This window comes from Etheostoma spectabile, chromosome 14 (assembly GCF_008692095.1).
Source record: "Etheostoma spectabile isolate EspeVRDwgs_2016 chromosome 14, UIUC_Espe_1.0, whole genome shotgun sequence".
Taxonomy (NCBI): Eukaryota; Metazoa; Chordata; class Actinopteri; order Perciformes; family Percidae; genus Etheostoma; species Etheostoma spectabile.
The window spans coordinates 20,844,758-20,858,359 of record NC_045746.1 but is presented as its reverse complement, the minus strand read 5'-3'; the positions used below and the strand labels follow the sequence as shown (position 1 = coordinate 20,858,359).

The following is a 13,602-nucleotide window of genomic DNA, read 5'->3' as shown; positions in this document are numbered from 1 at the left end:
AAAAAGAGAGAGAGAGAGAAGCTGCGAGACTGAAACTTTGTGCTGGAGGCAAAAGGATATCTGAGACGTTTATGAGGCACCTCTTCAACTGAGGTCAAAGCTGAAGGTCTGCCAGTGGAGCCAGCAAGAGCATCCAACAGACAGCATACTGAATAGCGTTGGTATTCTCTTTGCTTCACGTATCTGCTGCGATACGCTTCTAACACTGGAGACAACACTTTCCACATCAAAAGCTGGTGAAGGGCTGTACTTACAGACGTGACCTACAGGAAATAGCGGATCTTTCAGCAGCTCGCCTGTCAGAATGATTTACAACACTCCCACAGGGTGCTTCACTTGTAGTAATTTAACCCATGATTTCTCCTCTCACGTTTCCTACTTTTACAAAAATGTGATTTCACCGTACACAAAAACAAATTCACCCGATACTCTGATGTTTAAGTTGAGAGAGGTCTGCAACTATTTCTGACATAGGAGGAAAAAAATGGTCTGTTACAAATATCGTCAGTTTACAAGTGAAGCAGCCAAGGTTTGATTTGTTTGTATTGTTGTATTTTAAAAAAAGGTCCAAAGTGTAGGAATTTCTCCCATCTAGCTTTGAGATCATACACTGCAATCAACTCTCTCGCACCACGCAGATCAAAGTATGTATTACAGCTACGGTAGCCGTCACGCTTCAAAAAGCCGGTCTCTTGCTCTTTTTAATATCCTTTTTTTTTTTCTGGGTGTAGAAGAAGACTCCTGTTCCTGAAATTTGGATTTTGTATACATGTGGTCCTCCATGTTTCCTTCTTCAAACCTGCCGGGGTCAGTAAGCGACGATACCCATTAGCATTAGAATACTTGGACTTGGTGGTGAAAATGTATGAAAAAAAGGACACGTTTGTGAACGGGCAACACCGATTTTGATAATGAACAACTAAACACATTACACACTGGACCTTTAAGTGTTTCAATGCACAAGAGCCTGGACAGTGCTTGAGATAAATGTGCAATACTTACTTGTTAATTACCCTTTAAACTCTGATTTGAACATGAACGAATTGATGGCATTGAAACTTTTAGCACAACCAGTCGCTCGCACACGCAGATCTTATGAGAACAGCAACAATTTACAGTCTGGATTATTTTAAATTATACACATTTCTGGGCTGCTTTCAGGTCATTAATCTGGAATATGAGGATTTAAAGGATGTTGATTATGCTGCATCATTCCCCGAAAGGATTTGTGTGTGACAACATATCAAATAGGCCAATGACACACTGATAAATATTTACCTTTTGTTACTTATTAGTATATGGAATATCAACACTAGACTAAGTGCAGTCTGTGAGTAGAACAGTGGCCCATTTTTCATTGTTTTGGCTCTGTACTCCAGCACAATGGATGTGAAAAGAAAAACTAGCTATGAAGGTAAAGTGCTGACTCTCAGCTTTAACGGTGTTTGAGGGTGTTCACATCAATCGTGTGTGAACAGTTTAGGACTTGTTGCCCTTTTATACTTTTATGGCCAATATGCTTGTCTGTACAGTCTGTCACCAGACCTCAATTCAACTTTATTGGGTAGTGCACAAAATGTACAAAGAAGAGAAGAAAAAAAAAAATTGAAGTTGCCAAAACAGTATTTTATTTTTATTTATTTACTATTATTTTTAATTTTGTATCTCGGTCTTCTCTCTCTCTCTCTCTCTCTGTCTCTTTTCTCAGTAGAATTGAATGATAAATGACTGACAGTCTATCTATTTTCTGTTTGTTGTCTCATATGAGGAAGGGGCTGGTAAAATAAGATTGTTGTCTTTGCCTCCTTTCCGATCATGGATATGTGATGAAATATAGCAAATAATTTATAGTTGGATAATAAAATGTGTCTGTTTCCATGAGTGGAATAAAAACAACGTAAGGTGAAGTGAATTGAGCATGTGTTTCACTTACTAAAAAGACCACAATGAAGGTCCTATAAATATAGTGATTTTAATTCATTCATTCATTATATAAATGTTGGTCCCATTAGATCAGTTTATCTAATTAAGTTCAACCTCTGACTTAACACTTTAATCCGATACTCATTTCATATCCATTGTGCTGGAGTACAGAGTCTACAAAATAAAGAATATGTCACTGTCCTACTTAGGGACTCCCCCTGTAAACTTGTCAAATAATCCGGTTAGCTAGTTGTTTAAATAGTGTGGGCATTACCAAACTTTGCATTAACACAAATGTGTTATATGTTGTGTTGGTGTTTAGTTAAACACATGAGCATGAAAATACCCAAATTCTGCAGACTGATCTCATGAAATGGTGTAAGTATGACACACCACTTTGTATGCCATTATTGGCGTGTTATCAAGGGGCATACTTGCTTTTTAGCCTGTTTATTATAATAATAATAATAATAATAATAATAATAATAAAATTTAATTTGTAATGCACTTTATATTTGCGAAAATCTCAAAGTGCTACATGGTAAAAAAGAGACGCAGTTTGGCCTCCATTGATTTACATTACCTTGTGATTACGTGTGAATTCACGCCATAGCGAGTAGTTTAAAAAGGCAAAAATCTGTGTAGGGAGGGTGGTCGGGGTTGAAGAGGGATAAAACACAGGACATTCACCCAGGAGACCGGGGATTGTGTCCCACGTTTCACATTTCCTAAACTCAACCGTTGGTTTCTTTTTTTTACTAAAACCAACCCCCTTCTTCTTTTCCTAAACCCAACCGGTTCTTTATTTCCTAAACCCAACCGGTTCTTTATTTCCTAAACCCAACTGGTTCTTTATTTCCTAAACCCAACCGTGTGTCACATTTCCTAAAATCAGATGTCGCTTTCTTCTTGTGATAACACGCCAAGTGTATGTTTTCAAGTTGTATGTTTCCAATTAAAAATGCGTGCAGATAACATGCCACTGGAAGGTGGGTGTGTATGTGTAAGCAAAGTCCCGATGTCATGTTGCAAATTCAGAGAGTTTCTGACCGTGGTAGTGATGTGCTGAGCTGGAGACGAGGAAGGGAGGGAATGACCTCCACCAAACAGCCACTGGTCTTCACAGCAGGCAGGCCCTCCAACAGGCAATCACTGTTTACACCAAACACTGACGTGTGGTAACCTGGGTTCAAATACACAATATAGGGAATGAGTGGGTGATGTTTTGAAGAACAGAAGACAAGTTGTTTTTTTGTTTTTTCATTCATTCATTCATTTTGTGCAACATTTGAGTACTGAAAAAACATCAGTTTTCAGATGGCTTCACCATTGACTGTGATGTTGCCAGCTGTACGTGGGACGCCAACCAGAGTGACGGGGTACAGGCCAGACTCTGCAGGCAGGGACAGCGCAGCAGGCAGGGATTCAAACTCTACTCCAGATGTCAGCAAACCCTGAAAACAAGAAAAGATAGAAGTATAATACATACAGAAGCAAAGACCAAACACAAACGGAAAAAGTAAAAATGTTCTTGGCAAATGATGGCATGAGCCAGTTGAAATAAAAAGATGAGAACAAAAGAGGTTGTGTAAACCCTTGAATCTGTGTTAGCACAAGCATGCAATAAGGCCATAGTTGTAAATGTTTCTTTGTGATTATTATGAGAAAAGTTTATTTTTCACCTGTAAATCTGATTCAGCAAAGACCGAAAGTGTAAAAACCTGCTTTCCATGTGGGAAAAAAATGCTCTCATCACAAAGAGCACCATAGTGAGAATGTTTTTTACAGCTATCGGATTTTCGAAACAATAGAAACGTACAAACACACTTCTCGGTTCTTATTTGACTGTTTGTGCATTGCATGCTAACAAGGCCCTAATTCTTTCTCAGTTTTCCCTTTGAAAACGCAGAGTGATGTGATGCTGACCGATTCTCCAGTTACAGTTCCGTGTGAAGTACCTCTCCAACTGTTTCATGTGATTCATCATCTTAATCTACCCATGATGTCTTGAAGATTAAATCACTGTCAGCCTGATATGGCCATTTCCATTGGAGAAAATTGCTCTCCATGGTAAATAGCCACTTGAGAGCCATGTGAGCCTGAGAAGCGATTGAAAATAAGTCCTACAGATCACAACATAGAGGGAAGGGGGATCAGACAGCTTTAAATTTCAGCCGTCCGAATTCTCAATGGGCGTTGCAGAGACCACAACAGTCCATGCCATCTTGAGCTGGCTGTCCAATGGGTAACTCTGATCCCTTTAATGAAAGTTTTTGTAGTAAATGTAGAAATACCAATTGTATAAAAGAATTTCTCAAAGGATAATTCTGGTTTCCTTCAACTTGGGTCCGGTCTTAAACGGTTTGGCCACTTATATCCATTGTACTAAGGCGTGGTTTACTTCAAAGGCTGTGTAATTGTGTCTTTACATTATCTTAGTCACAGCCATGTAACCAAAAGATGTATCCTGGAATTCATTCAAAACTTTAATTTGTTTTTAAAAAAATAGTGTGGTTTCAGGTTTATTAATAAATACAATTGAATGACATAGTATACTTGTCAAATTGCTTGCAATGACAAAAGCAGACCATATCACCCAAGTCTTGTTTGTAGTCAGAAAAAGCCCTTCATGTGCCTTTAACATTTTCTCTGAATGTTCACTCGGGCCCCCATTGGAATAACTTTATTTACATTCCCAGTACACACTGCCTGGTTGCACGAGGCAGACTGAGGTGACGTAATGACTGCATCAATCCCTAACAGCAGACACTACCTCACTAGAGGGAAGGCTGCCGAAGAGCTGGGCCTCTGAGGTGCCACTGCTGGGATTTAAACTCACCTTGCATTCACTTCAGGACATTATTCGCCTTTATTGGATAGCAGAAGTATCAGTGTTAACCTATTGGAAATAGTTCATTTGCATCCAGCCTTGAAAAGGTTAGTTAGCCTGTTTCACTTACAATAACGATTGGAGAATGTGCATTGTATTGTTTGAGCTGCTCTGGATTGACTTCACATTGCACACTGACAGTGTGCAGTTGACCTTTTGTTTTGCTTTAACTAATACTATGATAATCACATGATTAACATTTACAGTCACAATTATTTCTTTGTTCTGCTTACTGCACAGCTGATAGCAACAAACAAGTCATGCAGAGAAAGCCAGACAAAATAAAAAACACAGATTACCGAGACAGAATTCTATTTTAGTAAGAATTGGCTCAAAATTGCAACACTAGGCATTAAATAAAACACCATCTCCTCTCCAACCAACACATTTCAAATCATACAATATATATTATTTCCTTGCTTTCTTTCTGAATCGAGGGATTAATCCATATGTACTGCAAATAACTCAGTTGATCTAGGTTCAGTTAAGAGATAAAACTAAAAACATGATTTGTCATTTTAAGAAAAAGCTAATATATATCCCACCCTTTTTTGAGGGGAGACAGAAGCATCAGACAGTGACCCCTCTGAAAATAAAAAGGGTGGGGTTGGGGATTGTGTAAAAAAAAAAAAGAAATACCCTCCACTTTGTAGAATAATCAATAAAGCCCAAAACAAAGCTGAGTATGAGTGCTGAAGTCGTGTAGCGACTGTGAAGGAGCTAAATTACAGGATCACCTTGGTGACGGAAGATGGAAAAGTGACCTTGTGTGTACTCCAGAGAACTGGTTTATATACAGCAGATAGATGTTCCTCTGGTCTGAGCTGGTTTATATACAGCAGATAGATGTTCCTCTGGTCTGAGCTGGTTTATATACAGCAGATAGATGTTCCTCTGGTCTGAGCTGGTTTATATACAGCAGATAGATGTTCCTCTGGTCTGAGCTGGGTATATACAGCAGATAGATGTCCTCTGGTCTGAGCTGGGTATATACAGCAGATTGCCTCTGGCTGAGGTTTAATAAGCAGATAGATGTTCCTCTGGTCTGAGCTTGTTATATACAGCAGATAGATGTTCCTCTGGTCTGAGCTGGTTTATATAAGCAGATAGATGTTCTCTGGTCTGAGTGGTTTATATACAGCAGATAGACGCTCTGTGAGCGGTTTATATACAGCAGATAGATGTTCCCTGGTTGAGCTGGTTAATACAGCAGATAGCGCTGCCTCGGTCTGAGTGGTTTATATACAGCAGATAGATGTTCTCTGGTCTGAGCTGGTTTATATACCGCAGATAGATGCTCTCTGGTCTGAGCTGGTTTATATACAGCAGATAGTGTTCCTCGGTTGAGTGGTTTAAATCAGCAGATAGAAGCTGCTCGGTCTGAGCTGGTTTATATACAGCAGATAGATGTTCTTGGCTGAGCTGGTTTATATACAGCAGATGATGTCCTCTGGTCTGAGCTGGTTTATATACAGCAGATAGACGCTGCTCCGGTCTGAGCTGGTTTATAACAGCAGTAGATGTTCCTCTGGTCTGAGCTGGTTTATATACAGCAGAAAAGATGCTGTCAGGTCCAACGGGCCAAAAGTCTCTTTGTCATAGCTAGAGAGGAGATCTTGGCAGCTCGTCTCTACCTGCGTGACTCTACAACACCACCTGAGGTTCCCAGTTGCCATATATGGCCTCAGCCTCCATCTGTGACCTGATCAATTCACCTGCAGGTAGGGGGAGTTCATGACATCCTCATCACTATTTGACCTCACAGCGACTCTGCAAACCGGCAGCTCATATTTTGTAAGAAGTACAGTAACTCTCTGAACTTCAGATGGCAATTCAATCAAGTGCATTTTTCAGGCTTTCGCGATTTCGGGCCCATAGAGCATTCTTATTAGAGTCCTTCTAATGCTGAGCCGGCTGACTTCTCACACAACTCAAAGCCATAAAAAACCTTGTTCTTCAAAACATTTGTAATGCTAATTTCTTGATATTAAAGTAATTTAGGAAACTTTCTAACAATCAGAAAAACCATCATCATTGTTCCTGTGGACTTACTAACCTTTACTTTTTATAATACATTTTTTATTTGCTTTGTCTATGAAACTGTTAGAATTTTGTAAAGATGTATTTTAACTGGCAACTTGATCAACAAGAGGCCCGCCTGTCTCTGATACAGGTTAATTTATATGACATACAGCTATTGAAGATGTTATGCCACCTGGAGATCTTTTAATTGATTGTTTTATTTTCCTTATTTGTGATTATTTATTTATATGTATATACATTATTTTATTTTATTGGCCCTGTTCAGCCTGCCATTTAAGTTTGATGATTCTATATTTCCTGAATAATGTGCACTGCTGGCCAGAGGTGAGGGTTAAGGGAGGTGGGTGAATGGGTAAAGGAGAATGTTCAAGGTGACCAAAGATATATTTATTTCACAATGCTGTTAAGCAACAAATTATCACATTGTAAAAGCCCGCAGTAGAAAATGTTTGGATTTTTTGATTGATATGACAAATCATTAACAAGTATCAAAATTGTTGTTGTAATTTTGTGTTTATCAATTCATACATTACTTGATTAATTTTGATCAATCAATCCAAGACTATATCAACGTGAGCAAAAATAAATAATTTCCCACTTTTATGGAACAGATTTATATTTTGCTTTTTAAGTTCTGTATCATTATTTGTTTAATTGTAGAAGTCACTCTTTTGTATACGTGAAAAAAACTCAGCAATTTTTCTTTTTCAGCCACACTTTGTGATCTAGTCAGACAATATTTATCAGACACAAATTTGGCAAATTCACTGGAGTAATATAACAAATGCACACTCAGACAACTGGCTGGTTGAGATTATTTCTACTAAACACTTTCCAGATGTTCCAAACCGGAGGCGGCATGACTTTCCTGTGTCTGTAACAGCATGTGCCATTATCAGACGAGGCAGGGAGGCTAAATCAACCAGCGAGACCTGTCCAAGTCTATTTGGCATCAGCTCGGAGACAGCCGCCACAATTAAGAGGCCGCTGTCTCCGTTCACACGCTGCCACCAAACTTTCATGCCAATTTGTTCCCAACTTTCCAAATAATTAAAGGCAACATCACTTCTGACAGGTATTACATTGCGTGAGCTTCTGTGTGTGCTGCTGTCACCTAGCAGATGAAAGTAGGCCTCCGCCTGCTGGCCTTTTATTGAGCATGATGATTACTTTGTCCTACATTGCTGCATTCATAAACAGACACAGCAGTGAGCAGGAAGAACACTTTATGTGGTAGTCTTTTGCACCCTTGAACCTGATAAGTGGCTCAAGTGGTGTTTTGAGAAGGAGTGGTAAAGGGACTGACAAAGACAATAAATTGGAAATGGATGTTGCACAAGTGTAGGTCAACAGTACAGTTGGAGGTCCTTCTGAATTTAAAAAGCACTATTATTTTTGAACTGCCTAATGTCTCTTTTTAAAGTGTATTGTGCAAAGAAAAGGAGAGCCAAATTGCCTTATGTTTACCTCAATACAGAACCTGGTCTCACAGGATGGTGTGTGAAACCATAAAAGTAATAGTACTCCAGGGGCCGTGCCTCTCCCTCGTGATGTTTTCTAACAGTCGGGAGAAAAAATACTTCTTCTACAATTGTTACGATATTAATCTGTCAAAAAAAGATGTTACCTTGCCCTTAATTAGGCTATCAAGGATGACTATAAACGCCTCATCACTTGCACTACTCAGGTGATTGCAGAGGGACTGTTTGTACTACTACAGCAAGAAAAGCAAGTCAGCAACCTTCGGTTTTCACAAAGCTGTGGCTAGATATTCAAATATTCCCATTTACCAAGCATTGCAATTGCATAGCATGGCATTACAGTACATTTGAAGTGTAACAAAGTTTAATAAATTACCCTTACCATGTTCTCCACACGCAATTCGTAAGGCATGGGGTTGTAGACCATGAGCTGTACTTCACAAACATCTCCTTGAACCCACTGGAAGTCTATTGAAAGAAAAAGACATATATTTCAAAATAAGATGTCAGTGGTATTAAAACCCTTTTTTTTTTAATGAGCTGAGGGAAATTTGCCATGAGGCTATATGCAGAGCCAATGCAACAGTCAGTGAGAGATTATGTTGACCCTAACCCTTAGCTCACTTGGTAGAGTGGGCAACCATACATGGCGGTTTGCTCCTCGGCACAGCGGCCGTGGGTTTGACTCCAACCTGCAACCCTTGCATGCCATTCCCCTTCTCTCTCCCCTTTCAAGTATAAGTGGTCCTATCCAAATGAAGGCCTAAAATTCCCCAAAAATTATAAGAAAAAAAAAAAAAGGGGTCTCCAGGGCCCAGTTTTTCAAATTGTTTTATCTGGATCAAATTGATACGGATTTGGAAATCCCATGTTTTGCTATCCAAGATCACCTGATCCATTTTACTTTTATGGTCTAATTGCCAAATTTTAGGATTACCAAATCCTGTTCACCAGAGCCTTCAATGGAACCAACAGTGTAGCCGTCTGGCTTAGAAAAGAACAGGTGAATAAAATACCGGTGGCAACAAATAGCCATTGTTTGTTTTCATTTTAAGAAACAGAAACACTGTAATCAACAGAAAACTTTTTTATAATACTAAACAACAAAACAAAAAATATACAATAGTCCATATCTCATTAGATGTGACATGATTCATAAATACTTCAAATATGAAGGAATGTATAGATCAGTAAACATTTATTTTATGACCACTTAAAAAATAAACTAAGAAAATCCCAACTGAATCCACCCTTTTGATGGGATCAGGATAATCTTGTTTTTTTCCCAAATCAAGGTCAAAGTTTTGAAAAACCAAAAGGAAGGATTGATTCAAATCAAATGTAAAATCGGATTACAAGATCTGATTAGAATTTGGAATCCCTCTATTGCTTTTAAAAACCAATTTCCAATATTTGCTCCAATCCGTGATCCAAAATCCCACTGGATTACTTTACAAAAACTCAATTGCCTTCACTTCATGACTACTTCTCTTCCGCTTGAAGTTTAAAGGGCCTGCGCACAATCATTACACCCACACTCTTGTCAGTCACTTTAGCGTTTGTGTTGGTACAGCTGGACATATCGCTGTCAGCAGAATCAAATACATCTCCTTCCAGAGGTAAAAAAAAACGATGGACGGTCACACAAAACTTCATCTTACTCTTTGTGCAATGGGCAAGTTAAAGAGTGTTGGCGCCAGTCACCAAAACAACCACCACATCCTGCAATGATGATGTATTTTTATGTTACTGTATGTCCTTGTTGGGGACTCATCAGGACACAATAACGATTACACTACAAAAGATGTGTGGTCAAATGCGTCCCAGACCACTTTGATATCGTGACTTGAGTGATCAGATCAGAAGAAGTCTGATGGTTGTTTACACTTGTATTTAGCACTGACGACTTGTGTGATCCAATTTGCCAAGACGCATTGTAAAACCAAGTAAACAGAGTCAAAGAGCCCTCGTTGAAATTACTCCTTTTTTTCAGCAGGGCTAATGCTTAGACTAATGGCAGAATAAGAGCAAATCTCTGCAGCCAGGTTCCAAACCATGCAAAAAAAAAGCCTTCTGAGGACTGTGGAGGCCATTACAGCAGCATAGTAATGCCCATGGGTTTGGAATAAGATGTTCAGTAATCACATGAGTGTAATGTGCGGGTGTACATATGCTGTGGACCACGTAGCGCATTTACACATTTAATATACCGAGGGGAATCACATTAGTTTGAATTGCTGGAGCTGTTAAGGGCGTGATAGGACCTTTCCATTTCAATGGGGCATTTTTAGTTCAGAGAATGACATTTATTGAGCTGTTGTGATGCGCTAACAGCAGGGATAATGAGATAAACTTATGTTGGGACCTAATTAAATCGACTCCAGAGAAATGGGAACTGTAACAGCTAAGGTAGCAATGCATTATGGCGGGGATTGGGTACCAAACCCAGTGCCTTTACCGGTACCGACCGAATCACACCGGTACTACCAAATATTGGTTCACAACAGTGGTTTCTCTGACCTGGGGACCGACTGACAGGCTGAGGTTGTAAGACAAGGCAACTTTATTTCTACAGCACCTTTCAGCAACAAGGTGTCAAAGGTAGATTACACTGTTGATATGTTTGCATGGGTTTGCTGTGATTTTGGTTTGGGTTTATTGCATGTGTTTGCTGTGTTTTCTGTTTGGGTTTATTGTGGCATGTCTTGAGTTTGTTGTATTGCATGTTTGGTTTTGTGGTGGCTTTATTTTCTTGTTTTAGGTGGGTTTTCTTTATGGAGACTGGAGACCCTCCCCCCTGTTTGTTGTTGTCGCTCGGACTTAACAAGCTCAGAATTACACAAGTGGACACACCTGGGCTTGATGAGGGCAGGTGTGTGAGAACAAGGCGGTGAAAAGGAGAGAAGCCAGACAGAAGAGACAGAGAAGCCACGGGGAAGCAACGGGCGAGGGCAAGAGGAACTGGCGGAAGAGGAGGAGAGCAGAGCAGAATCGAAGCAAGAGAAGTGAAGCCAAAGAGACACGGAGGAGAGCGGTAGCTGAGACGAGTGGACGGACGGGAGAAGCGTCTACGATAGACACTCCGAGAAGGACTGAAACGCGAGAAAGCAGATAAGTAAAGGAACGTCTGCCGGCTATCCTCGGAGAGTGTGTGGCGTGAAGTACTGCTTGTGATCTTTGTTCTGAGAGCTCTCTCTCTCTCTCTCTCTCTGTTCCCTCCCAGTGCCAGCTACGGAGCAACGAAGACGCTACGCCGACCAGACGAAGAAGGACCCTGGCTCCCGGGAGTGAAACGTGGCTGCCGTTTGCATCATTGCTGCCTTGGACTGAAACGAACATTGAACCATAAACGATAAGGACATGACTCTTAGTATAGTACATGAATTTTAACCCTTCCCTGCTGTCTCTTTTATACTTGTTGTTTGTTAGTCTTAACCTTTTTAGTATAGAATAAAGAATTACATTTAGACCAAGCTGTGTTGTGGTGTGTCCTATTTTGTCAGTGGGAAGATTTTAACTGCTGGTAGACCGCCTATGAGTTTAAAAAAAAAGAAGGAACACTCCCCTCCTCGCGGCGGGTTTGTGACAAAGGCAATTCAAAAATGGTCATGATGAAAATAAAACAGACTACAATATACAAATACAAGAATAAAAGTTACAGTGAGTAAGAAATTAATAATTATTCAATTTAAATTGGTTGTAGGGACAGGTTTGGGGAAGAGAGAGGGATGGATTTTATTTTTTTATTGTTTAATTCTGTCAGTGTAAAACATTCTAAATAAAGAACATAATGTTCTAAGATAATTTGTTTGTAATTACAGAGCGAAAGTACAGTTGGGTACCGGGAACCGGATTTCAGGTCCTGGTATTGGAACTAGTATTGGTCCAGATGTGAAAGGTACCCACCCTTAATTATGGCTGCTGCGTCTTTAGAGGAAAAACTTGGATATTAGAAAGAGCGCAAGTCTTACTTTTAGAAAAAGAATATTTAAAAGAGATTAACGCTCTGCACTGCAATATCAATCATTCCTGAATGAGACGTTGAATGGGTTGGTTAGATTGACAAGCTACTTTAGTCCCACTGCAGCCATTCCCAGCTCCATTTTGAAATGTAACATAGTCCATTGTAGTCCATTTGAAGAGTCCATTGCTGTGAATAGACTTCCAAAAGAGCGGCTGAAAATCCTACCTAAGACCCCTTGCAGGAAAAGAGATTTATGGAAGGCAAACCCAAGCCATGCAGCTTGGGAAATTAACTCAGTCAAAAGAAAGATATCTGTGATATAAATATCTGGAAAGCCCCAGACGACCTCATCCCTGGCTCACAGGCACGCTCGCATAGCCAGCCAATTAAGGCTATGTTTACACTGAAACGATCTGAAGAGAAAACGCAAAAGTGGCGTTGCAATATCACTTTTTTATTTCACGTTTAGACAAGCATTTTCTGCAATGATCTCCAAAGGCTGCATCGGTTTCGAACCGCATCGCAGAAAGCAATAATGAATATTTTGAGCCAACGCATGACTGCATGGTTGGGGAAAACATTGCCTGTGCTCCCTAAAGGGCAAATAAATTATTTTGTCAAACGGTCTCTTGTGTGCAGTAGAAAATCATCTTTCATTGGACGAGAGAAAGAACTGAAGATGTTGTACTCATGTTGCTGCAACCTACAGAGAAATATTCTGTTAAACCTACAGAGAAATATTCTGTTAAACCTATAGAGAAATATTCTGTTAAACTATCATCTAAATATTCATATTCATTTTTTTTTTTTTTTTTTTTGTTATTGCCACTCTTCATTCTAACCCCAACCGGCCCGTCAGACACCGCCTACCAAGAGCCTGGGTCTGACCGAGGTTTCTGCCTAAAAGGAAGTTTTTCCTCGCCACTGTCGCACTGTTGCTTGCTCTGGAGGAAACTAGAACTGTTGGGTCCTTGTAAATTCTGGAGTGTGGTCTATCTGTAAAGTGTCTTGAGATAATTCTTGTTATGAATTGATACTATAAATAAATAATAAATTGAATCTTACATACTGAATAATTGAAATTACTAGTCATGAGCACCTCAGACATTTCTGGAGGGCATTTAGTTAATACTTTAAATAGAAGAATGCAATGCTGTATCCGTGTAGGGGAAAGCTTTAGACTCAAGCCCTGTTTTACCAGAACAGGTTTCATTTTCAAAACGCACCATATTTTTGTTGTACTGTACATTGTAACCGTAATTTCCCATTTTTTTGGGATCAATATCTATCTATCTATCTAT

General features: G+C 39.6%; 1 protein-coding gene across 4 annotated transcripts in view; it reads right to left on the bottom strand.

Moving 5' to 3' along the window:
- trappc9 (trafficking protein particle complex subunit 9) overlaps nucleotides 1-13,602 on the bottom strand; it is a 265,848-nt gene that overhangs the window by 207,540 nt on the left and 44,706 nt on the right. For all 4 annotated transcript variants that reach the window (XM_032535067.1, XM_032535068.1, XM_032535069.1 and 1 more), the window contains 3 exons: nucleotides 8,720-8,805; nucleotides 3,251-3,377; nucleotides 2,974-3,106 (listed from right to left, as the gene is read on the bottom strand). In XM_032535067.1, coding sequence (XP_032390958.1) covers nucleotides 2,974-3,106; nucleotides 3,251-3,377; nucleotides 8,720-8,805 — 346 coding nt within the window. The remainder of the gene's footprint in view (nucleotides 1-2,973; nucleotides 3,107-3,250; nucleotides 3,378-8,719; nucleotides 8,806-13,602) is intronic.